The sequence below is a fragment of the Narcine bancroftii genome, chromosome 2, assembly GCF_036971445.1.
Source record: "Narcine bancroftii isolate sNarBan1 chromosome 2, sNarBan1.hap1, whole genome shotgun sequence".
Taxonomy (NCBI): domain Eukaryota; kingdom Metazoa; phylum Chordata; class Chondrichthyes; order Torpediniformes; family Narcinidae; genus Narcine; species Narcine bancroftii.
Window position 1 is genome coordinate 159,069,217 of NC_091470.1, and position 27,603 is coordinate 159,096,819.

Here is a 27,603-nt window from a genome sequence, read left to right on the forward strand (position 1 = left end):
TTCTCGTTCTCCAGCTGGCCACAGCTCATTGCAGGATGCCCAGGTGCTCCTGGGAAAGGTGCTTCTCCTCCCTGAGGTCCAGTGAGTATCTTTGGTAAGATAGGGTAGTGCCCATGACTTGGGGGAAGCCTGCTCACCTTATTAATTCCCTCTCAAATGGCCACATGCTCATTCAAAGAGGTGAAAGGGCTTCAGTCTTAAACTTAACCCTGTCGTTATGCAAAGTTCACTAAAGTTCATTTGGCCACAGGAGCAGGTAAATAGTGGACAGCATCAGGAACCCAGGTGGATACTTATTTTGCCACTGACATCCAATCCAGCCAAATTGAATCTGATACCATGGCATAGTATGGAATGGTGTCTTACTCTTGACTTCCCAGAGAATCTCCGTACAATCACAGCCTGGTGACTGTGCACACACCACTGGATATGTTCCTTGTAATTCAGTAGAAATTCTGTTTTAATTGGGAACAAAGATCGGTTTAATTTAATAAAGAACCCAGAATACATTTATTTCTACAATTACCAAGGGTATTCTCTCTGTGTGATCAGTAAACATTTATTCTGAAGTATTGTAAATGCTAGCAGTTGACCAAACCAGTTTTGTTACAGGAAGTTCTGTTCATTGAAACGACTGTGATTGTGAAATTAGTTGTAGGCGTTCAAACCCAAACCCCACTTTTGACAGTATCTTAGATCTGTGATCATTGACGCTGTGCTCCTTTCAGGACCATTCATCTGTTCAAGCAGTTCTATCAAATAACTGGACCATTACAATTTAGTTGAGTATCTTTTTTTTCAAAGAGTAGATTTATACTTGCAAATTATCTTTTATTCATGATCTAAAGAAATCAATGCACGCGTGTGTATTTGTGCTTTTCAAAATGTTTCCATTTTCTACTTATTTCTGGTGTTTCTCAATGGCTTTGTCCTCATAATATTGGCAGCTTCTTTCGACATAACTTAGAGGCTCATTGTTTTTTGTGTGTCCTTCCCCATGAAGTGTCCTTCCCAGGGAGTGCATGGGTTGTGCATTTTATGAACTGGCGGTTTTTCTAACATTGCAAGATGCAGAATGGTACTTCTCAGGAGTATCTTGTCAAAGCCCTGCTGTGTTATTCTGGTTCCTCGCAAGGAACCCTTGCTTGTCCAGCTCTCTCACCTCTTGGTTCCCTTGTATTGGGTGTATCTATGAATTTCGGAATGGATGATCAACCTGCATTAGGTGTGGCTGTCAATGGAGCAAGCGCAAATTAAAATTGGCAGCACGAGGCCGAGGGAACTGAAACATGTCATACCCATAGAACATTATACAACACAGAAAACAGGCTGTTCGAGTCTGTGCCAAACTATTATTCTGCCTAGTCCCTCTAGCCTGCACCCACCATTTTGTTCCATATGTACCTGTGTAAATTCTTCTATGTTAAAATTGAGCCCACATTCACTTCAGCTGGCAGCTCGTCCACACTCCCACCACTCTCTGTGAGGAAATTCACTCTAAACTTTTCCCCTTTTACTCTTAACCCATGTCCTCTGGTTTGTCTCTCACCTAACCTCAGTGGAAATACCCAGGGATGTTATTACAGTGATCCAGTTTGGAATCTGGTGCTGTCTGTAAGAAGTTTGTGCGCTCTCCCCGTGCCTGCGTGGGTTTTCCTGGTGCTGCAGATTCCTCCCGCCCTCCAAAACATATGGGGCTGTAGGTTAATTTGGGTGCGGTTGGGAGGCACAGGTTTAAATGGCCGGAATCGACTTCTACCATGCTGTAAGAAAAAATCGACCAAGCGACATTGGAGTGGGAAATAACCTAGCAGGTGTCTTCTGCCTTGTGAAGTTCAACTTACTTTTCCCAAGCACTGGATCACAGAAGTGAGCATTGAGTTCTGACCCTGCCTTTCCTGTGGTTGCTACAACGGAGCCCTGTGATGTGTTTGTGTTGGGTGTCTGTTTCTGAACGTATGCTATTGTGTTATGTCCTGTCCTTGCACCCACTAACTGTATTTCACTTGTTCAGTGTTACTCAGTGTTATTTTTCAACTCTGATGTTTTATACCGCACTGAGGAAAAAAAGTGGATTGAAGAGATGATGACAGGCATTGTGCTGTGTGAGTTACAACATTAGATAATAAAGAAAATAAAACAACAAAGTAAATTAACTTCTGTTTGCTTTAAGAATTTGTTTTGTTGGGTTTCCTTTCATGTTTGCTGGTTGATTTGTGTGCCATTCTCAACATGGAGGCCTGAATTTGAAATCAAGTTTTGGTTGCTGTCGAGTTTCAGCATCATCGTGACCAGACCATTTGTGGAAAAGGCTGCGAGGATGGCAATACTCAAACAGAACCTGCCACTAACTCACGTGGAGATACCTGGCCTCTACTTGAGGTGACAAAACCCTGAATATTAGGCGTGCCCTGGACCCAGGTTGTTTGCTTGCCTGAGCCTCGTGCAACTTTTCAGCGAGACGTGATCGTCACAGGCAAACTTGACGCCCTTGTAATGTCTTCACAACTTTCAAGGAGAAGCAATGAACCAAACCTCATCAGCTTGATGTTTCATTGATTTTTATTTTTGTACAAAACAGAATATATCAGTTATATGAATCAGATTATACAGAAGATTCTCACTCAGCTACACACACACTGCGGCTCCTCCCAATGGTACTTCAAGAACTTTTATACCAAGGAGTTCTGAGCAAGTAGATGTCTCAAGTTTCATTTTTCCAGCTTTTAACTGTACAGAGTATTGAGCAGTTCCCCCCCCCCCCCCACAATAGGGCTCTTTCCCCTAACTCTTAACTCTTGCCCCTTACTATAACCTCCTGGAGAACCGTGCACATTGGGCCCGAAGCAACCCTCGCACATTTACGATTCTGAATAGTAAATGTTAAAGCAAACATTTCCATCAACCAGACACCCAAAACCCATATTCCTCCATTCAAGAGTTTCCCAGCAGGAAAAATGAGCAATGCAGTCAGTTAATGGGCAGCATTAGAAGGGGTGAGCGAATGGAAGCTGGAGGGACTCAGTGGCTCAGGTAGCATCCAAAGAGAGGAATTAGCAGGCACTGTTTCAGGTGACCTTTTTTTGACCTGAAACATTGACGCTTTTTTAATTTTAAATTTATGACGACAGCACAGGCCCTTCTGGCCCACAAGCACGTGCTGCCCCAAATACCCCAATTAACCTAAAACCTGCAGTTCTTCAGGGTCTAATTTCGGCCTCTGTGTTTAGCTGTCATTTCTGATTGTCATATAATTCCGAGTATTTTAGATTATCTCGTTACCGCAAATGGATAAAATAAGATTTCACAAGGAAGACATTTACAAGTATCAAGCAATTCAGTCATGCGTTGATTACTGTCCACAATATGTTTGGTAAAATAGGACATTATGTGACATGGATGTTGTGTGATCACCATATTATATACTTAGCAAAGCTACAACACTCAAAGGATGTGCACTACAAGATTGGATGCTACTGTCTACAAGTCGAAGCATACACAGATACAAGGTAAACTTTTCATTTGCAAGTAGGAAAAGTTCATGTTAAAATGATAGACAGTACAGTATGTAAATAAGCCAGTAACATTCGTGTTTATTATGACCATCAAAAGAGGTGTATTGTAAGTTATATATGTACTGTACTATTATATGCCTGGCAATGCAATCGCGTTATATTAATGTGTGCAGGAAGCTGTTGCATTTGCTACGTCCTCTATGTAGCATTCTCTGAGCAGGATTTTGAATTTTGTTATAACCTTATGGAACCACGGACGTATATGTAGTCGGTCTTTACCCGAACAGACGTTTTGCAGCGCATGTCTGTATACTTAAAGGGAAATCCTTATGTTTGCAATGGAGAACATGACCGCCCTCTGATTGATCAGTGTAGAGTCCTGCTTTGCCCACACCTGAAGCTTTGAAAAGGAAGAGGCACGATGACAGGCTGGAGTGGAGAACTGTTGCACGGCTTGGACATGTTAATAGCAGAAACGGTGTGCTTCAGTCTTTAAACCCTGTACACGTGACATTCTCCCCAATCCTCTATTCATGCTTAGGGATATTTAAGCAACATTGAAAATTATTATTTGAAAATATACAACTGAAGTCAAGTTTGATGGAGTCATCCTGAATTCCCCAGAATGTCTTGAAATTCCAGTATTTGCTCTACACAATTTCACTGGGAAAAAAAAATTACAGTACTGTGCTCCGGAGGAACATTATAGGAAGGTTTCAGCTGACAGTAAACATATTTATTCACACTTAACAGCAATGCAAACATAACAATTGCAACACTTGGGGGTGCACCATCCAGTCGAGTGACAGTATGTCCTACAAGTTTGGACATACTGATCTGGTTTGGTTAGTACCTTGGATTGCTAATTCAGTAAGCAGAATTCCTGAAAACAGCTGATATAAATGTCTGAGCATTTAACATATTTGGAACTGCTCAACTAATCTAACAGAACTATTGACATATTGTGTTGACACCTCCAATGGCAGGTGAATTTTAATCAAATGGGCATGGGCATTCCTGTACCATGTTGATATTGCACGTTATGCTCTTAATTGGAGAAGGGTTAATTATGAGTCAGAAACTTTGAGAGCATCAAAAAGCAGCAAGAATGAAGCTTAAACCTAGAAATCATGAGTGGTTTTGCAGAGATGGCATGTGGGAATTCAGATGAAATAATTGCATAAGCATTAAGTTCATGTTCTCTTTTAATCCTGGCAGCACATTCCATCTCAAATACTCATGACTTTGGCATACTTTGTGTTAGAGTGGTGCAGAGGCTGTGGAACCATGCATTTTGTGATATGGACCAGGTGTACACATTCTGATAAGCTTGGTGCTAATGCAAAGTCTTCAATGTGCGAAAACGATCTTTACTCCTGACCTTTTTTTTTCAATGGAGCTCCAACCTTGCAAAAAAATGGAGTAAGGTGGCGAGCTGGTCCAGAAGGGCTCCTGGTAATTGAGATGAGATTACCAAATGAGGATGTTCAAGGCTATGAGCAGGGAGAGTGAGGGCAGACAAAGGCGCTTACAGTAAAAGTCCTAAAATCTGGACTGCTCTGGGAGTGGGTCAGTCCGGAATTTCCGGATTCTCAGGCAGTACCTTTTAAATTCAAATTTAGGGAGGAATAAAGAAGAGATGAGCAGGTAAATTTTGATAGTTTATTCATTAGCAAATACAGCATGCTTCATTTATCAAAATGAGCAGTTTTAAAGAAAAATAAACAACACGACAAAAATGTAAACAATTTTTTTTCAAAAAAGCGTGTAATGTTTGCAATTATGTTTAAAAATGCATATTGTAAAAGAAAAATATAGACTGCCTGTATTAAGTGTGGTTCTTGTTGCCGCTGTGCATCTTACACACACATGCACGCACACAAAAGCATGCTAAATTAACAAGGGTTTAGAGTTCGGATTCTTGGGTGGTCCAGATTTCTGGCATCCGGATTTTTGGACTTTTACTGAACCTGGATCGACCAATGAGGATGCAAGGATGGAAGAATATTTTACAGGTTTATTTATCACCTTTAGGGATCGGAATATTGATACAAAATGTGCCTTCAGTAGGTTTTATGTTTACTTCCAGGATTTATGTCACTGAAATTGTTACCTTATTTGTACATTTCCTAATAGCCTTTGACCCAAAGAGGCTTTTAAGAATCACATAAAGCCAAACCAAGGAAGGATGGCAGCTTTCTTCCGTGGATATCGTACATGAATCAGGTAAGCTTTTACAACGATCTGTTAGCTTTGGGTTTGCCAGCATAAAGCAAACTTTGTTCTTAACTCTAGATTTGTTTAACTGGTTGAACTTAGGGTCTGATGGTATTTGAACTTGCGTCTCTGGCTCAGTTGTCCAGTTAAAGGTGTTCTTGTGACAATAATTGTACCTGAACTCTGCAAAAAGATTAAATAGCTGTATTAGGGCCACTAACACAATGTCTGTGGATGGAGGACATCCAAAGGACCATATGGATTCCACCCATTTCCAAGATTCATTGCCTCCTTGTAAAAAGTCACAAGTTAATTCTTGGAACCATATCACAAGCCGTGCACTGTAGTGATAAAGTGCACTGATCCTCCTGACCACTAGTGGGACCACACTCCCAAACACCATGTCTGAATGTTTTCCTTCCTTCTAACATGATGTAATGTAGTGTGGTAGGATTAGAGGGGTCTGATTGGGATCTCCATCCCTATCCAGCCTCATGCTGTTCACCACTGGCCATGTTTCTATTGTGCAAGATCACTTTAAATAAAGCATACAATCGTGTGCAGGGTCACAGTTGATGTCTCCCTCTTAGTTCCCATTCAATGTTACAGAGACCTGCATATAGGTTGGCTACTCTTCCACATATAGAGGAGAAATTATTGGCTTCAAAAACAGCATGATGTATAGAAAATGTTTACCATGTGATAAATGTGGCCATTTATTACATTAATGGGCGTTATTGTTGTTTGACATGTATTTTGAAGGAATCAGATCTGAGACAGCACACAGGATCAGAGCAGTGTGAGGTTAGGATGCTGGGTGTGTTCACACTTTCTCGCTACAATTGTTGTGCGATGATGTTGACGAACAAGTGCAAGGGTGCTCGTCTGTCCTGTGATCTGATCTGCAGATCGCAGTGCAAATGGAGGGAAAACTTGAGCAAAAATGAATATTATTATTTTAATTGGTTCTCCAATTGGCTCTCTCTCTCTTGGAAATATGAGTGTTTTAATGGTCCCATAGTTCATCATTTTAAGATGCCAGATTATCACCAAGTAAACAATTCAGCAGTAGCACCGTTAATTATTAGGCTGCCTTCAGAAAAGGACTGAGCTACACAATGGACCTTGGTATACAATTTATTCCCAAGATAGCACCTCGAAGGTTGCTATAAGGCTAGAGGTCCAGACAAGTACAAAGCAATCCAGGTACGCAAGGAATCGGCAACAGAAGGAGGAAGGAATCGAGATTCTCCCCCACCCCCCAGGAGCTGGGTGAAGGAGGGGCAGTAGGTTCAGTGTGAAGCACTCTCCTCCCACGGCAAGTGTTGTGCTTTATAAATCGTCACATCAACATAGGTACAAGGATGGGAGAACCGAATTCTCAGGTGTACGTCACCTGTCAGGGTCTCCTCCCGACGGTAATAATCTAGAACATGTGCATCAAGAACGGACTTAATTGAGAGGTTTATATGAAAAATCTCTCAGCACCATCAGAGTTACAGAAATATGAAAATGATTCCTCTAAATTACTTAATGTATATTATTGATATATATATATATGGAGATTATCTCCTGGACCACAGCACCACGTGAGGCCCTTTCATCCGTCCCCTCATCCTTCTCAACAGGAGCCACAGCTCTTGACGCACGATGATGCCATCTGGCCACACAGCCCATTGTTGGCCATGACTCCACACTTTGAGTATTTGTCTCGGCACAGGTCAGCTGGAAGGGAGACAGAGAAGGTGAGAGTAGATGGGACGGGGGGTTAGATGCTGCAGGACCCACGACAAGGAGGAGTCAGCCAGTTCATTTGCTGCTTTGTAAAGAGTTGTGTGCCTACTCAGAGAACAGGCCAGACCGTCAATGGTACCACTGCAAGTGGCTCTCAAGGCCATGCACCCTGTCCAACTAGTGACAGAGCTACTAACTACACTCACCTCTTACCCAGGGATGATTATAACATGCTTAAAAACACTAGTAAGACTACTGCATGATATCAAGTGCTGAAGAAGTACAGAAGATAGTTTCATGTTCTGAAGGTTAATCATCTCATCAGATTCAAACTATCTCCCTAGAGTGATAGTCAGTCCCATTTCCTGCAGGTTTATTTCCACCAACTGACCATCCAACCCTCCCTTGAAATCACTGGTTGCCTCCACTTTCACTGCCCTTGGTGGCAGTCAATACGAAACACTGAGTAAAATGTTCCTCTCATATTTTCCCAAACCCCTATCCATTTTCTCTAATCCTTGTTGAGTCAAAAAGTGGGAACAGTGTTTGTTGCCTATCTATCAAATCTTCTAAACCTAGAATGTTACAGCGCAGGACAGGCCCTTCAGCCAACAATGCTGTTCTGTTCACTTGGGCTGTTTAAAAAAAAAAAAAAAAATTCAGCTTCTCTGGGCTCACCTTGAAGCTAGGATTGCAAATCTCTGCACATTCTCATGGACTTTGTATCTTTCCTGATGTGTGTCCGGAACTGGGAGCAAAATGCTATCTGAGGCAGTCACAACCTTTTAGCCACTGGAACCATTCCTTCAGACCACAAAAGTTCCCCATGGAAACTCCTCCCTCTTCTGCCTCATCAGCAGTATTGATGTTCCAGAGCAGCAGATGGCAGGACTGGACATGAGCACTGAAGCAGAGTGGCTGAAAGACACCAAACTCGCATAACGCTTGCAATCTCTGAACTCTGATCCTGGGAAAGGGCAGATTTGCAAAGAATGTGCCTACATTCCAAACCCTATCTGAAGACAGTTTCCATCTCCCCAGACCACATTGCATGTATTACTCCCTCCATCCTCTATGTGCTACCCATTACTTTCCCCCCCCCCAATCCTTAACTGAGGGTCAGAGGATTCAAACTCACCTCTCAGTAGCTCCTCATGAGCGCAAATGGTGCGAACACAAACTTCCTTATTAACCACATAGACCCTACGAAGGCTGCAAAGCAGAGAGAGGGTGACTGATGAACACAGAGTAAAGGCTGGAATAGAACAGCTCTACTTTGCTCACATTTGAAATGAATTGAATGTTGTCATGTGTACTGGGATACAGTGAAAACCATTGTTTTGAGTGCTATCCAAGCAAGTCAACTCATTCTTAAGTACATCATACAGTATCGTGCTACAGAGAAAATGTTCAGTTTGAACAACCCAAGGGCAGCATTATTTTAGTACTGAGTGGTCTGTTCAATAGTCTGATAACTGTGAGCAATAAACTCTCCTTCATTTGGTCATGCAGATTTTCAAACTCGTGTATCTTCTGCCCAATGGTTTGGGGTCTCTAGGTACTTTTTTGCTTTCTATCTGGTTTCTCCAACAGGATTTCCACCAGGCAGGGAAGCAGGCTGTAATTAAAATTGACTGCACCACTTGAATTAAGCCCCAGCTCACTCCCTTAGATAGTTATGGTGGGTGATATTGAGACATGTCTGAAGTCATCATCTAGTTTGAACAATTCTCACGTACTAACGAAACTGGGTTCGATCGGGGTATAAAATGAAAATCAACCTCAATCACATCCCTCCCCCTCCAGTTCCAGCATTCGATTAGATTCCTTTTATGGTTGTGATTAGGAAACGTAGAGGGGAGGTAAAAAGAAATCTACCTCAATCTACCTGATTTGCTGCCTCTCCAGAAGGTGGGCTCTGCAGATTGAATTAAGTGAATTTAATTAATATGCAGCACGGTACAGGCCCATGAGCCTGTGCCGCCCAATTACACCCAATTGACCTATAGCCCCAGTACATTTTGAATGGTGGGAGGAAACTGGAGCACCCGGAGGAAACCCATGAAGACACTGGGAAGAACGTACAAGCTTCTTACGGATAGTGCGGGATTTGAACCCCGGTCCTGGTCACTGATGCTGTAACAGCTTTGCACTATGATAACCAAGCTGCCCCTTCTTCATGCCCTTGCTCTGTGCATCCTGTGAAATTACCAGCTCAATAGTTTATATCATGCCCTGTCCCACCAGACACTTAAGCCTGCCTGACAAATGACTGAAGGGGTGGTGGGTTTAGTTATTCTGTCGCACAATCTGATCTGCTCATGCATTTAAGAAGGCATTGGCTACATCCTGGAATTGTAACAGTGTTATGAAGGTTGTCATAAGGAAGTGCTTGGAGATACAGATATGGAAAGCTAAATGGTGGTGGGCAACTGTTGCTTACCTGTAGAAGCAAAGGCTCTTGAGGCACTGTTTACAGGGCTTGTGTACAGAATAGAGTCTGGTGCATGGGTACTGCTCCTCCCTGCAATCTGATGGGCAGAATAAGAGAGAAGGATGGTCGTGAGGATGGGAAACGTTTACATCACATCTGCTTTGCCTCGCGGGCAGGGCTCATGCTGAGTTGGTGAACTTCAGTTGTCGAATGGAAGAATAAATAGCACCACTCTCCGTGCTGATAGAGGCCACCTGTGCAGTTGCTGGGCTCAGCTGTGATGGCCTCAGAGTCGATCATCTTAAATTCAAGTTTGTAAAGTGACTATGAAGAAGCAGAGGTTTTCCCACTCCATCACTCAGTGAAGGAGACCATGTTTACAGTGATTGAGATTCCTGAAAAAGTAAAGTCAAAATAGAAGAAAAAAGCTCAAAAACGCTGGAGGAGCTCAGCAGGTCACTCAGTGAACCTTAGGAGGTAAGGATATATCACCAATGTTTCAGGCCTGAGCCCTCCAAGGAAGTGTAGTTAAATGTCACTTGGGTGTCTGACTAAACGCTACTAGGCCAATGAAAGCAACAAAACTGAAACTGACATGAAAATTTTTTTTTAAGTCGAAACTGGTTTATTGGATTGGCCATCATGTTTTTTTTTTTGTTTTTTTTCTTGGCATGAAACTTTTTGAGGATAATGGTGTTTATCCGCTAGGCAGAAAATCCACAGCATGGTCCCCGGTTCTATTTGATATAAGGTTGAGTACCCCCTATCCAAAATGCATGGGGCCAAAAGTGTTTCAGATTTTGGAATAATGTACAGTAGCATCAGCAGAAAACCCTGATCAGCGACAACAAACAACGACAGGTTTTCATTGTCCACCTAAGATGCTGTGTTTTGACAATAAACTTGACTTTCTCCCCAGGAAGAGATTTCCCTTATTTACTTAATCAAAACCTTTCACAATTTTAAATACCTCTATGAAACTGCCCCCTTGCCTTCTCTATTCTATGTCTAACTATCAAAAAAACTTCCCCCCATATTCCCTTAAAACCATAATCCTTTGCGGTTCTAAAATACACAGTATTTTATTTTTTCAACACAATAATATTGCTGGTCACGTTACACTCAAACTTAACATTTTAGGTGGAGATGAATTTCAGATTTCACTTGAAAATAACGTTTTGTACTTGCCTTGATTTGGAACCATTTTGGCTATTTCACCATCGGTCAATTTCAACCATAGAGCAGAAAATAAGCAAAAAAACACAGTGGGCGATGCACATAGGTCTGGCAGTGACGACTGGTGCCAACAGAGCGTCAGAGCCCCACGTAGGCCAGCGAGATCAGGTATGGAATTTTCCACTTGTGGCGTCACGTCAGTGCTCAAAATGTTTAGGATTTTGGATAAGGGGTACTCGACCTGTATTAATGTTAACGAAATGGATGCAAACCATAGCAATGCAGTATAAAGGTAAGTAATGCACTTTGAAAGGAAATAGGCAGACCAGTGAAATGAGAAGACACGAGACAGGTGAAGTTTAACACAGAACTGAGTGAAACATTTGATTTTAGAAGGAGGAATGATGTAAATTTTGTGTTACGACTTTATGTAGATGTTAGATCAGGGAGATATGGGTGCTTGCATCAATAATATGAAGATGGCCGGACAAATTCAGTAAGTTTTACAGATCCAAATGCCATAGCTTTATAATTAGCCAATTCTGGCACGAAACTTTAGAACCACAGTAGTGCAAAGGATTATGGTTTTAAGGGAATATGGGGGGAAGTTTTTTTGATAGTTAGACATAGAATAGAGAAGGCAAGGGGGCAGTTTCATAGAGGTATTTAAAATTGTGAAAGATTTTGATCAAGTAAATAAGGGAAATCTCTTCCTGGGGAGAAAGTCAAGTTTATTGTCATCTGATTATACCCGATGAAACAACGCAAAACACACAGACACACAACCAGAGATAGCACACATGCTTGACAAGTATTATATCTATAAAAATAAATAAAATATTGCTTTGTGGAAATGAGAGTCTCGGATGGTTTAGTGTGAGTATCTTCAAAGTTAGTAACCAAAGGACACAAATGTAGTTGACAAAATAATCCATAATTGGCACAGAGAAAATTGCAAGCCATAATTTGAAACGAATTGGTATTTTTTTCTGTTTTTAGTGTTTCAGAGAGGTTTGGGGGGGAGGTGGTCCTATACTAGAGAGAAGGAGGTGGGAAGAGGTGAGAGGCGAAAAAACCTCAGTCTCTTCTAAATCGAGATCTCCAAACATCTGAAAGCCAAATAAAAAATTCAAACTAACCTGCTGTAAAACAAGTTGGTTTTTGTTTTAAAAAATATATATTTTTAGTTGAAGACTAATCACATTGTCCAAATTTTATTCATTTCATTTATGTTTAAGGAAATGGACTGTGCAACTAAAAGAACGTATTTCATAAATGATGGTAATAGCTTCCAGCAACTGAAATGGTGCCAGGATTCAAAGGACCAAACCATCACTCGATCATAAGCCTGACTAGGGAGATGTAGCATAGAATTAATTTAACTCCTTCCTTGCCTGAAGCAAGATGGCTTATTTGTCAGTTCCTCAGACACAAATCAAATAATTCACTCAGTAATTAATTAATTTGGAAGCATGCTTACTGTTACATTGGCAAATGCAATGTTGCTTGCTGGATCTCAAACAGCAATTTGATAAATCATTAATTAATTACGATTTGGTGATGCTGGCTGAGAGAGAGGAGTGAGCCAGGACTCCTAAAAGCACATGTTCTCACTGATAAAGATATAATCGTTTGCAAGACCACTCTATTTATGGGACCAACCAATGATACTAAATCCATGGAAGTAGTTTGTACGATTGTTGTCAAAAAGGCTAACAAGGACTTTCATTGAGCATCGATCTATCCCACACGGCGATGTTGCCTTCTTTTTGAACTGGGTTTTACAGCCAGTAAGAGCACTGAAACCAGAAGAGGGCAAAACAAAACAGCCCCATAGAGCGGGCAGGTAAAATGACAAGCAAGATTCGCTGAACCAAAGTTATTAAAAATAATAAAAATGATATTTTATACATGGACAGGTAATAAATCGAATAAGAGTGGGGGAAAAAAATCTGGGAATAAAAGATTGCTAAATAAGGTTTCATAAAACTATAAAAACTGAATGGGATTAAAGTTTAATTTTGAAGAATTGAATAAAAAGATCTAGGGGATGCAATTAATAGAAAGCCTTGGCCAGACTGTATTTGTAGCATTGAAGGAATGAATCAGTACATTACAGATTATATTAAACGTGGCATGGGATGAGAGTAACTAAGACGGAACTGGAAGTAATTCAGGCAGGAGGGCACAGACAATTTGATGACTTACCCAGAGGACCAGGTTCAGTTGGTTCTGTTTCAAAATTTGTGCCTACGAGTGAAAGAAAGGAACAGAAATTAGCTGCTTGCAAGTGATCCATCCACTCAGTGCATGAACAGCACATTCCTAAGGACAAGTGATTGTTGGATGAAGTTAATACGATAGCAGTGGTCTAATGCCACCAAGTCCTCTTATCACCCCCATGTTTACTTGCCCATCTTGTTTCTCATCCCCCCGCTATCTTGCTGCTTCCTAACCCGCACGACCTCCACCATCCCTACAACCTTCTGAAAACTGCACCTCATTGACTTCTGCATCCCAAAGAGGAGAGTTGGTGGCTAAGAACAGAAACTTGAAAAGATTATTGCACTTTATTGTTTTTGACTCCCCCCAAGTGATTACTAAGGAAATCAACTCCGTGAGCATTGATATTGTCATCACGGACTTGAGTGATGCTGAGAAAAACAATGCCCCTGCTTGGAATTGGGTGAGGTACTGCCTGGAGTTGCATGTCTTCTCTCTTTGTGGGAACACAGTTTGAAATGTCAATTTGCCCAACTTGGGTTTTTTTTGGGTCCTGAGTATGAGATGGAGACAACTTACAGCACACTAAAAATTGCTCCACTCAAGGCAATAATCTTTATTAACTTTACTATAACAGTATTTATTCTTGCCAACATTTTCCCAAGCCATGTCCTTTGTATGTTAACCAACTACCCCTCACACTTTTCTGACTTCCTTCAGCTTGGTTTTGGACACTTGCCATCAGATCTGTTCTCCATTGGCTTTGACTCAGGGACAGTGATCGGCAAGTTATTTTCATCCGTCCATCTTCCTGAATTTCTGCAGCTAACTTGGGCTGAAAGCAATGTAGGACAGGTTCTAGTTCCTCCCCCATAAAATTCCATTTAGTGCAACTCATGCATACTGTGATCTATAATACTGTTACTTTCCGGTTATTAGGATGCCAATCATTTACTTTCATTTATGGGTATAATTTAACTCTACCATGATGCCCTTGAATAAACTCCACACCCATGGAATCACTTCAATAGTCTTTTAACAGCTTGGATGTACAATAATGCAACAGGTATTGCTAGTGCCACACAGTTCTAGTGACCCTAGCTCAATCCTAACCTTGGTGCTATCAGTGTGGAGTTTGCACGAACTCTCTGTGTCATCATGAGTTTGCAATGGGTGCTCTGGTTTCCTCCCAAGGTTGCACCAGCTGGGAGGTAAATTTCCCCTCGTGTAGGGGGGTGTCAGAGAAAAAGGATAAAGTTTACACAGTCACAGAGAAAGGTCTGGGGGATGGCACGTGGAGCAGATCATAATCAGAATTTATTGCCATGAACCAGTCACAAAATTCATTGTTTTGCAGCAACGACATGGTACAAACATTCATAAAAACCACCGTACAAAAATAAATAAAAATAGTGCACTAAAAGTCAAAGTGAGGCCATGTCTTTGGTTCATTGATCATTCAGGAATTTGATGGCAGCGGGGAAGAAGCTGTCCTCATGCTGCTGAGTGCTCATCTTTAGGCTCCTGTACCTTTTTCCCAGTGGTAGCAGAGTGAAGAGGGGATGGCCTGGGTGATGAGGGTCCTTGAGGATAGAGGCTGCTTTCTTAAGACACCACCTCTTGTAGATGTCCTCGATGGAGTGAAGACAGGTCACAGGCTGGGTTAACAACCCACTGGAGCTTTTTTTTCTTGTCCTGAGCATTAATACCTCAGTACCAGACAGTGGAACCAGGCAGAATGCTCTTCACAGTACGCCTGTAAAAGTTTTTGAGAGTCTTCGGTGACATACCGAATCTCATCAAACTCCTCACAAAATATAGCTACTTTGTATGGATAGGATGGAACAAGTGGCTTCTTTCTGTGCTGCAACCATTCTACGAGTTGAAAGATGTATGAGAAGAATAGATACAGAAAACTAAATGGGGACTGGGATTGAGAGAATTGTTCCGGGAACCAGCATAGACCAGATGAGCTCAATGGCTGCCTTCCAGGCCATAAGGAAAAATTAGATTATAATTAGTCAGTATCTCAGAAACTATTACTTGTAAAAGAAATTTAAGAGAATGGCAGCTAGTCCATTGCAAGTTTAGTTCAGTTTATTTATTTAAACAGCACACTTAAAACAAATGTTGCCCAAAGTGCTGTACAGATCAAAAGACTTAACAGTGAGGCAACTATTTAAAGTACAGAATAAATCAAATACGAGAGGTTAGAACACAAGGTGCTCGAGGAGGACTCAAAACACGAATGAATAATAGTACATCTTCAACCTGGATCTAAAAGAGTTGATGGAAAAGGCCAATTTGATGGAGGGAGGAATGTTGTTCCACAGTTTGGGGGCTGCAGTAGCGAAGGCGCGATCTCCCCCTGAGTTTTCGATTTGAGCACGGAACAGCCAAGCGCCCAAAGAGGGGTCTTGAAGTGGAATAAGGCGTTACGAGATCCATGAAACAAGATGGAGGTAGCCCATTAAGGGCTTATAGACAAACAGGAGAACTTTAAAAATCAAGTACCAGCAGCCAATGGAGGGAGGCAAGAATAGGAGTGATAGGGTCCCTCTTCTTGGCACCTGTCAGGAGCCTCGCTGCAGCATTCTGAACCAGACTAATCCCAGTATATAGAGTTAGAATAGTTTAAACGGGAGACTATAAAGGCATGGATAACTTTCTCAAGATCTTTAAATGAAAGGAATAATTTGATTTTGGCAATAGTGCAAAGCTGGAAAAAAAATTACCTTTTACGACTTGTTTGTCGAAGTAGCCGGAGGTTACTTAGATTATTCGTACAGATCTCCAGACGCTGTATAAAGAGATTTCTGGATCTACATTATTACTGGCTTACTTCATGCCTCTGCAATACAAGTGGGGCTACTCAAATGATTTGTGGAGATTGTATTTTCTAGATTTTTTTTAGAATAAGGAAGAAGAAAAAGTTAATCAATGCCAAATTGTAAACTACCTTATTATCATTCACTTACTCCTCCACAACCATGTTCAGATAATTTAGCTCAGTGGTTTTCAACCTTTTTCTTTCCACTCACATCCCATTTTAAGTATTCCCTATGTCATAGTGATTAGTAAGGGATCGCTTAAGGTGGGACATGGGTGGAAGGAAAAAGTTTGTAAACCACTGTTTTAATCGTACCTAATTGACTCGTTATGTGCATGGTTTCATAACTCCAAATAAAATGGGCCAATGACAATTTTTCTCAAGCAAAATATTTCAGTAACAACTGGGTCTAGAGCAGTGATTCTCAGCCTTCCCTTCCCACTCACATACCACCTTAAGCAATCCCTTACTAATCACAGAGCACTGATGGCGTAGGGATTACTTAAAGTGGGATGTGAGTGGAAAGAAAAAGGTTGAAAACCACTAATTTCACTCATATTAAACTATAACCCAAACATTCAATCACTGTCCACACTTCAAAAATAATCTGTTGCAACAGTAACTCAAAATTCATTTATTGTCATGTAATATAACAGATGTAACGTTACACAAAATTGCATTTGGTCTGCCATAAGGAGAGGGTCTTGTCAGAATCACTGCTGCAGCCTCCGCCATCACCCCACAGACTTCAGACCAAACCATTCGCAACCCGAGCTCCAGATGCAAACCTCCAACACAATCAGGAAGCCTTCAGGTATCCTTGCCCCCATCCTAGTTCCGTTACCTGGTAACCCTTCAGCCAGTCTCCAGCAATCCACAGCCTGGGGTGAGCCCTGACTGCCCTCAGCATGCATGGGTTCCTCACCTCAAGTCACCTCCAGCCTGCTGCCTGTGTTTGTCTTCAGCAGCAGAGATTCTCACTGGTCCACTGCTGTGGTCACTGTCCTGTAGGGTCATCTCCTTGATTTCTCCTTCTCAAACAGGGGGTGTTCACCCAATTACTAGTGCTCTGCCCTAATCCTCTGCTTCCCTGGAATCTGTAACCTCTCGAGGCCACTGCCAAATACAGGCGCTGCCATCTTGGGTTCAGACCCCATGGTCACAGGATTTTAAAACAAACCACTGTCCGTTCCTTTTTTCAACTACATTTACAAAATTATTTAATTTGCTGTGAAGCACATTATGAAGCCTGAAGATTGTGTGAGGCACTATATAAATGCAGTTAATTTTTTTTATCAATCACGTAATTATAGCCTGATCCTTGCAATTATAATCAAAAGAACTCTCACGTTACCTTAAGCTCATCGTAACCTGGGTGTGGTAGTTATTTAGACACGATCGTCGCTCCATGCTACAAAAAACAACTTGTTTTGTAGGCTGTTTAGTAATTTCTCTTAAATACATTAGTCTCCGAGCCAGAAATTTGTGAGTTCAGATCCCTCTCCAGATGAACGGTTAATTTAGGCTGATTGGATGACTGCGCAGGGACATTGCATTGTTGGTCTTTCTGATGAGATAATTAAACCCAGGCCCCAGTTCGTAAAGTTTCACAATGACACTGTGGGGTTTAAATCTTATTCAGCTTTCACAGATGTCTCGAGATATCCACATGATGGTTTTTTTTAAATGTCAGAATTAGTTGCTTCTTTCTGAGAGTCCTACACTAGTGAACACGTGATTAGGATGTATGTAATGTTGACTAATTTGTCTCTTCCTTTACATTTAGAAAGATCTTGCGCAGGTTGAGGTAATGCCTAAGTTACCACAGTGACTTTATATTAAAGAGGACTGTGTACGTCATAAAGGTAGAGTCTCAATGCGAGTCCTTGTTCTATCTTCCAAGACTGGGGACCCATCACCAGGAGTTGTTCCATCGGCATTATGGGCACAGGAAATGCTTGGTGGTGAGCAAAGTGGCTAACGCTGGTTTACCATGACCCTGTGTGTATTCTCCACACTCATCAACATGGTATAGCTCAGGGCTCCAAATGACAATTGTGTAAGCAGGTGGGATGGGTTCCAGCTGCTGCTCGGAAGAGACCACAGCCATTAGCAGAAAGTAAACAGTCAAAGGAACTGCTGGTTGTAATTGCAGGATACAGATATCTACTGGCTTTTACCCAGCTCTCTGACGCTGCTCCTCATTTTAGCGGATGCACCTCCTTTCTGCTGCTCTCCAACGCACTCCTGTCCTGACGATTCCACTTTCCTTAAAGTAGGTCCCGAGCCTTGCCACCTAGTCCAGGATCTAACTCTCTATCCACATTGTTTCCCTTACCTCAACAGCTGCCATTACATTCTAGTGCTGTTGAACAAAATTCTTACTTCTCATCCTGATTGTTGCCCCTTTGGTGCAGGGATGATGTTTCCAAATCCAGGGGCAACAGTCTGGATGAGAAGTTGTCAAATTTATTGTCATCTGATTGTGCAAGTACAACCCGACGAAACCACATTCTCTGGTCCTCAATGTAAAACACGCAGATACCCAACCCCACATAACACACAGAGAGACAGACAATATATGTGCAGGACAGGAAATATCTATCCAGAGAGCAGTTAGTCTCGAATCTCCCTACCCAAGAGGTTGTGACAGGCTTTATTTCTGAGTGTATTCAAGGAAAACACTGATACAGTTTTGGATACTAAGGAAATGAGGGTCATATGGTTGTGCAGGAAAAGGGACTGGAATGAAAAATCAGCTACAATGATTAAGGAGTGGACATGAAAGGCCAAATGCCCTTTACCTATTTTTAGTTCTTATTTGCTTATTTTACATTTCCCCAGCCCTATTCACCTTCCCTACACCTTTTTCTCTACTTTTATCGTCTTTGAATAGAAGATCCAGAGATTTGTAAATGGGCACAAAAATTCCACATGATTTCAGTGCCCTGTCTTCTCTGATGTACAAACAGTATGTGTTTATTTTACCAGAATATAACTGTTAATCTTGGAAGTTGTGGATTCATTGCATTGTTATAGCACAGAGGAGGCCAATATGCTCCATTCAATCCATGTCAGCTCTTTACAGAATAATGAACTCAATCCCGCTCTTTAATTCTCTCCAGAATTTTATGAAACCTTCATTGTTTCCCTTTGATTTTTATTACACGTAGTTAAGTTCCAAGTCAAAACCATGCATTACAAATTATTTTGTCTACCATATTAAAGCAATGTTCCTTGGTTCCTGAACCATCTTTAATATGAAGGTCTCTTCATCTAAACCTGATCTTTTCCACCTCTGTGTGATCTCCTCTCTTCTCTTTTCGTCAGTTTCTCGTGGAGAAGAATGGAATAAAGTAGCGAAAACCTGACAGACTGGCATTTGGAAGCAGAAATTCACCCAGTCACTGCTGTTGAACATCAATACATTCTTCTCCTCCCCACCACCCCCCAAAATAGAGAATTTCTCCTTTTGTTTTCAGGAAGGAAAATTCATCACGTCTAACTCTCTCTGTGTAACACTGCTGGCTGTACTGTTTTGTGGTATCAATTCTCCTTGTTCTGTTTGACACTCATAAGAAATAGACGAGGGGGGGGAGTCACGTGATGGAGTAGTGGCCGGACGGTGAACTCCAGCCCTCTCCAGAAAAGTCGGGAAAAACAAAGGAAAACACAAAGGCACAGAAATAAAAGTTACAGAAAAGTGAGTATAAAGGTGGAAAGAAGATGGCGACAAAAAAAGAAAAATCGAAAGCAACGGTAAGAAGAGAGGAAGAGAAGACAAAGGAGGAAAAAGGTGAAGGCCTTACCTGTCCGAAGAGGCCCGCTGCGGAGAGAGAAACCCACTCCCTCAGGTCGGTAAATAATGGACTACAAAAATGGCTCGCAGAGCCGAGTAAAAGTGCGCAACCGCGCATGAAAAAAAACACACCGACGGGAGGGGGGACCAGCTGGGGAGTCGATCTCCACAGCCGGCAACGACAGCTGCAGAACACCTGCAGCAAGAAGAGACCACAGAAGACAATGGAAACAAGAAAGAAGAGGAGGAAAGGGCACCAAAGAAACAACAGATGGCCAACCCAGAGGAAGAAGAAGAGGAAGAGGAAGAGTACAGGGAAATAGAAGAAGAAAAGAAAGGCAAGGTAAAGGATATACTTGCTCTTATTAAAGGATACATGGAGTCATTTAAAGAATGGCAAACACAGGAATTTAAGGATTTAAGAAAAAGAATAAACAACACAGAAGAGAAAATAAATAAAATGGAGATGACCTTAACAGAAATGGGAAAGAAAATGGACAAGATGGAAGAGCGGGCAGTAGCAGCAGAAATGGAGGTAGAAGACTTAAAAAAGAAATTGGAGAAATCTAATAAAAAAACTAAAGAGACACAAGAACTACTAGCTCAAAAAATAGATACAATGGAAAACCATAACAGAAGAAATAACATAAAGATAGTGGGCCTTAAGGAAGATGAAGAAGGCAAGAATATGAGGGAGTTTATAAAAGAGTGGATCCCTAAGACCCTAGGATGTCCAGAACTACAGCAAGAAATGGAAATAGAAAGGGCACATAGAGTATTGGCCTCTAAACCACAACCACAACAAAAACCAAGATCTATTGTAGTAAAATTCCTAAGATATACTACAAGAGAAAAGGTACTGGAGAAGACAATGGAAAAAGTAAGAGAGGGCAACAAACCACTGGAGTATAAAGGGCAAAAAATCTTCATTTATCCAGATATAAGTTTTGAACTCCTAAAGAAGAGAAAAGAGTTCAATACAGCAAAGGCGATTTTATGGAAGAAAGGGTATAAATTTATACTAAAGCATCCAGCGGTATTGAAAATATTTATTCCAGGACAACAAAACAGACTATTCTCGGATCCAGAAGAAGCACGAAAATTTGCAGAACAATTACAAAAATAGACTGAGGGAGGAAGACGGGTAATGAGAGTTAAAATGATCACGATTGATATGTATGTGGGTAAAGACAAAAATAGACTGAGGGATGAAGACGGGTAATGAGAGTAAAAATGATCACGATTGATATGTATGCGGGTAAAGAGGTATAAGAGTGAATAGAGGCAATGAGCATACATGAATGTATCTGTACTTAGAGGAAAATATAGATAGTATAGACAAGAATTAATAAGGGAAGGTAATGGAATAGAGAGAATAAGGAGGGAATTAAAAGAGTGACCTTTGTGACATATGAAAAGTGAAATCTTTTCTGGGGGAGGCGTGGTGGGGGGAAATAGCGGTCACTGCAAAATCAGTTGACGCTTGCGAGTGGATTCGCAAATCCAAATGGAGAGGGGAGATGTGGTTGTCCGACAAGGGATAAAGGACAACTCAGGAGGGGAAGGGGAGATTGGGGATAAGTAAGATAGAAATAGGAGAATAAGGAAAATGTCGGATGTTGTAGGAATGTTGTCTTATAAAGAGTTGAAAATAAGAAAACAGAAATGGAAAAGGAGGAAAGGTAATGATGGAAAAACGGAAAGAGAAGATAAACAAAATATAAAAGGGCTACGCTGAACTATATGTCTTTAAATATTAATGGAATACATAACCAAATTAAAAAGGAAGAAACTACTAAATTTAAATGAATAAATGTATTCCATTAGAAAAAATAACATATAGGTTAAGAAATAATATTGAAATATTCGAACAAGTATAGGAGCCTTACATTAAATACAATAGCGAAAACCTACCGGGGACAAACATTACCTAAGTTGATGGAAGGAGAAGGAAAGAAAAGAATGGACTCAGTAGAATTTCTGGTGCAATTTTGTTGAATGACAACATTGTCTGACTGGCTTAATGCAACCTAGATTGTATACCTAAAATGGATGAGGGGGGGGGGTGGGGGGGTGGTTTGGGAGGAAAGGGGGGGGGGAGAAAAAGTCACTGTATATGTGTGAAAAAGAAATAGTGTATATCATGGCTAATGTGATTTATGGTGTGAAAAATAAAAAAATTAAAAAAAAAAAAAAAAAAATAGACGAGGGTATGGAGTCTCTGAACTGTCAAGCCTGATCTGCTTCTGGCTTGCCCAGTAATCATTCCCATAGTAAAGGCTTAGACCAATATAACCATTATGAAATGTGGAAATCAGAATACTAATATTGCATCTCAAAACTCTAATTGATAAAAATGGGTTCAATTTCATGGATGACTAAATATCTTTTTTAAAAATTGTTATAGTACTTTATGAAATGATTTCACTGCCCTATATAAAGACACATCAGCATTCATTAAGGGTGGCCGTTGAACTTTTATCACGAAGGTTAACTGGTTCAATGGAACGGACAGCCCTTAGGTAAGATGGCACCAGAAGATGGATAGTTGGAAACGTTTGCTCCAAATACAATTAAATGACCCACTGGAGAAACACAAAAACTGCACATGCTGGGACCCTGTGTAAACATGGAGGAGTTGGAGGGACTCAGTGGGTCAGGCAGCATCGACGGAGAGAAGTGGACAGTGAATGTTTCGGGTCAGGACCCTTTATTGAGACTCAATGAGCCACTCATTGGATCCATTCAGAAAGATTTATTAACCAGAGAGAATGCCTGTCTGAATTCTTGGTCTTTGCTGAGTTAGTTGATTGCAGGAGGGCAGGAACCAACAGAGGTGCACTTGGCCGTCCCTGGTAAAGGCAGGGATCCATAATTGGACTGTTGAGGCTTGAGCCTCTCATCTCTGGGTATCAGATATACATTTCCTGGATGAATAGCAATTAACACAATGGGATATAAAGAGTCAAAACTATACATTATAATCCACTTCCAAAATTTGGTTTCATTAATCTCAATGAGTTAAAGAAACTCGAGGCTTGTATATTCAGATGGTGCTTGGCTAGTTATTGCTAACGAAACCCGTAATCTTCCAAGTCAGCATGGTTAGCGTAACACACAGTGCCAGAGACTGGGGTTCAAATCCGGTGCTGTCTGTAAGGGGTATGTACATTCGCCCCATGTCTGTGTGCATTTCCTCCAGGTGATCTGGTTTCCTCCCACTTTTCAAAATGTACGGGGGGGGGGGTGTAGGTTAATTGGGTCTACTTGGGCAGCACGGGCTTGAGGGTCGAAAGGGTCTGTTAACATTCTGTATGTCTAGATTTAAGTTTAACAGTATTTTTCAGAAGATGTGGGAGGAACTCAATGTTCTGTCATTAGGATGGCACAGTTCACCATGACACAAGTCTCCACAGTCGGGAGAGGACAGAGCTTAAAATTAAATCTTAAAAGGGTTCGGCACAATGGTGCAGCTAGTACAGGGCTGGTTCACACCTCCTGTGACCTCTGTTCATTCCTGGCCATGTGGGTTTCCTCTGGGTGCTCTGGTTTCCTCCCACATCCCACGTTGATTGACAACTGTAAGTTGTCCCTCCTGTGCAGGCAAGTGGCAACCTCTGAGGTGGTGGGAATGTGGGGAGAATGAGAATTGGGAATAAGAAAACACATGGGTCCTTGATGATCGTCATGTGCTTTCACACTGCCCCTGAAAGCCGGTATTTAATTGTCTTTTTACCATTTCACTTAACTGTGTGAACACGACCAACACGGGATGGGGTGGGGGTTGTCATTTTCATCTCGCCCAGGTAGGTAGTATTAGAGCTAATGCGTTTCGTATCAGAGCTGATGTGTTTCATATCAGCTCCAGTGTAAATGTCGCACTGAACCGACATTTCTTAGTTCATTGTGATTGCTCCGATCCGACCTGGCTTTAAACATTGGTGGTTGACACACCAATTTACTGGGATCTCAGTGTTAAAGCACCTCATTCTGGGTGTTGAAAGGCATGTTTCCATGCTGGATCTCTTTGTTACTCTATGATTGTAAAAGTGAATCATTCAATATATCAGCAACATTCCTATGGAGTTAATTTCTAGCATTGAGTTTGGACCTATTGATTGCATAATCGTGCAGCATAGAGGCACCCCACTGACTACTTTAAGCACATCCAAGTTCATGGTGCCTAATCCTACGAAAGGATGACTGATGTGTATCAAAGAACAGTATGAGATCTTACCTGTATAATCAAAGTCTGGGATATAATCAGTTGGAGCTGGGGAAGGAGAAAGAACAATTGTCAGTGATGGGTCAAAACATTGCCTGGAGACATTCAAGAAACTGAAGGTGATGGAAACTGAAGCCAAACACAATCTGCTGAGGAACTCAAGCTGCGTCTGTGGGAGAAAAGGAACGGTCGACGTTTCGGGCCAAAACCCTTCATCAAGTTTCATTGAAAGGTTTCAGCCTGAAATGCCAACCATTCTTTTTCTCCCAAAGCTTTATGGAGGGAAAGGGGAAATCTGCAGATACTGGGGCTTAGTGTCGTATACCAAAGTGCTGGAGAAATTCAGCGGGCTACGGAAAGCAAAGGGCAGTCAACGTTTCAGGCTTGAGCCCTGCATCAGGAGTGGCCATTATTAGGGCAGACAGCCAAATGAAAAGGTGGTGGAGGAGAAGGGGAGGAACACTGGCTAACAGGTAATGGGTGGATACAGGTGGGAAGGTGAAGAGAAGAAGGAAGCAAGGGTTGAGAAGGGTAGCTCTCTGCTCAGAGAAGGAAGGGAAAGGGCTGGGAAGCCGGAGGAAAGGAGACAGGGATGAGGCATTACCTCCTTGCTTTGAAGATGCGCTCTGTTAGTTTGTCATATTCTCTGACAATTATTTGATCTGAATTCATTGCTAAATTATTGGCAGGAGCTATATTCACTACAGTTCCCACAAGAGTTCCAAAAATGGAGATAGTTATACCTAACTGGACTTGAGCCAGTTCTGACTTAGTGTTCGACTGGTCAGCATTATTCACCTTTTGACAGTGAATAATGCTGGCCCACATGAAGTTCCTTCAGTCCAATTGGAGGTGTGGTGTTGGCCTGGAGCACAAGTTTAAAAAAAACACTAACAGTCATAAGAGGGTTAACCTAGAAGCTATAGTTGGTAATAAAACATACTTGGAAGCTGGAAATCTACAGCACAGTACAGGCCCTTCAGCCCACAGTGATGTGCCGATCAAATAACCAACTCTAACAGCTGCCTAGAAGTTTGCTACTGCATAACCCTCCATCTTTCTATCTAATAGTGTCTTAGAAGATCAGATTGTACCTGCTCCACCACCACTGGTGGCAGTGTATTCTGTTCACCCATCACTTTGTGTGTGGAAAATGCACCTCTTGCTTACTCCCGAGCACCTTAAAGCTATGTCCTCTTGGCGTAGGCCATTTCAGCCCTGAGGAAAAGCCCAACGGCCAACCACACGAACAATGCCCCTCATTATCTTGTACCTCTAACAGGTCATCTCTCATCCTCTGTCACTCCAAAGAGAAAAAAGATCAAGTTCACTCCACCTATCTTCAGAAGATGTGCTCTCCAGTCCAGGCAGCTTCACTTCTGTACTTGCCCCATGTCCACTCTCTATAACTCGTGGTAATTTCCTCCCTCCCTAAAACCCCTTAATTATTCATTCTTATTTTGATGTTTACTCTAAATCACAGCCATAATCTCCTCAAAGTTTATCTCACTCTCGTGCTGTAACTCCACTGGCTGGATGGCAGAAACCTTGTTAAACAAAATACAGCAGTATACAAGTAGCAATGCTCAGACTCAGTCAAAATGTGTAAATATTGGCTATCAGATCAAATCATAAAATTAGTGTTTCTCTTTCCACAGATAGGGGAAAGTAAAATGGTTAGCATAATGCTTTTATATTGCCAGTGACCCAGGTTCAAATCCGGCGCTGTCTGCAAAAAGTTTATATGTTCTCCCCGTGACCTGCATGAGTTTTCCCCAGGAGCTCCGGTTTCCTTCCACCCTCCAAAAATGTACAGGGTTGGCAGGTTAATTGGGCTGCCCGAGTTTCATGGGGCGGAAGAGCCTTTTATCGTTTAAAGAAAAATTACTGAGTAGTTTTCCAGCATTAGTATATTCGAACAGTGCTTACCTATCTGAGCGTCATAATTTTCAAACTGCGGCTGTAGAGCGAACAGGTCTGTCAGATCATACTGGCCTTGAATCATGGCTGTAAAGATAAGGGTGAGATGTGGGTCAATTGTACTCTTGTCGAAAAGTACAGGAACGGAAGATGCTGGAGTGAAAACAGAAAATGTCAGGACATCGGTAAGTCAGGTGGCATTGTCAGAGAGGAACAGAAAACCAGATCCAGGCTGATGACCTTTCATCACAACTGACGAATACTCAGCGACCTGAATCATCCACAAACCCTGCCAAAGTTGCTGAATATTTCCAGGATTAAAAAAAAAATTATGCATTCAGTTGGCTTTATTTAATATCACAAGAAAAGATTAGATGAAGCCAACTTGGATGGGGTCGTTTCTTCACTTCCAAGAAAGGAAATCAATAGATATTTTAAGAAATGGCTTGTCAATAATCTATCTTCTGTTTTACACATGTGGCCTGTTGTTTTTATCTCCTTATTTTATCAATAAGATTTATGATTACTTTTTCCTCTAATCTTTTCTCATTAGTTCTAGTTAAACTGAAATATCCATTCTCTTCCCCTTCCTTGACTTTGCAATACAGGGAAACAGACACTTGGCTCACTGAATTCAACTCCAGTACACCTCTTCGCTGTAACTATGGGACTCCTCATCCCACTTTGCAGCCTTCCCTCTTAATCTTTACAAGGTTTTGAAGCTTAGGCTGAATCAACAGGCCATGTTGTTAAATAGGAAAGCCTGTGATTGTAGCACAATGTGCAAAAGTGCTGGAGAACCTCAGCAGATCACACAGCATCCATAGGAATTAAAGGGTAACCAATGTTTTGGCCCTGTAGCCCTTGACGAAGGACTCAGGACCAGAACTTTGGTTCCCCTTTACTTCCTATCTATGCTCACAGTGATGTGCCGATCGAATAACCAACTCTAACCACCTTAAGCAATCCCCAACTAATCACAGAGCACTGATGATGTAGGGATTGCTTAAAGTGGTGTGTGAGTGGAAAGTAAAAGGTTGAGAACCACTGCTCGAGCACTTTGGTGTTTTGCATATCACTGGTCTTGACCTAGTTTGACTAATCACCTTTCTTCAGTTCAAATGTGGTTTTACTTTTATCCACTCTGTAATCCTGAGATTGGTAACATTTGCTGGAATTGGACTTGCTCTCTGTGTTTGTAGGTGACTAATAATCCAGAGAGGCAATGCACTTGCCAAGAAATTCTAGTACAAATTGGATTGCTTGTGTGAGCTATCTAATGGAGTTTTATCCAAAACTTCTGGCTTTTGTCCCAATATCTCTTGCTTACAGAGCATGAACACGCAAAGACCCAAGGCATATCAACTAACAATAACTGGCATGCACATACATTTTGGTGTGTGCACAAAGCCAATCTGCATGAACAAGGCTTGCAAATGCCCTGGCCTTAATCAAAGGGCTAGGCTTAGTACAAGCTGAAGGAGCCTGGTCTTACCTAGTCAGCCATTGGGATGTTTGAATTTTCTATCA

General features: G+C 41.6%; 1 protein-coding gene across 3 annotated transcripts in view; it reads right to left on the reverse strand.

Moving 5' to 3' along the window:
- Positions 1-2,544: 2,544 nt before the first annotated feature.
- mfap2 (microfibril associated protein 2) overlaps positions 2,545-27,603 on the reverse strand; it is a 35,303-nt gene continuing 10,244 nt past the window's right edge. For all 3 annotated transcript variants that reach the window (XM_069918913.1, XM_069918914.1, XM_069918915.1), the window contains exons 3-8: positions 26,083-26,160; positions 24,166-24,201; positions 13,285-13,326; positions 9,910-9,997; positions 8,605-8,678; positions 2,545-7,457 (exon numbers count right to left, since the gene is read on the reverse strand). In XM_069918913.1, the coding sequence (XP_069775014.1) occupies positions 7,354-7,457; positions 8,605-8,678; positions 9,910-9,997; positions 13,285-13,326; positions 24,166-24,201; positions 26,083-26,160 (422 nt within the window). In that variant the 3' untranslated portion in view covers positions 2,545-7,353. The remainder of the gene's footprint in view (positions 7,458-8,604; positions 8,679-9,909; positions 9,998-13,284; positions 13,327-24,165; positions 24,202-26,082; positions 26,161-27,603) is intronic.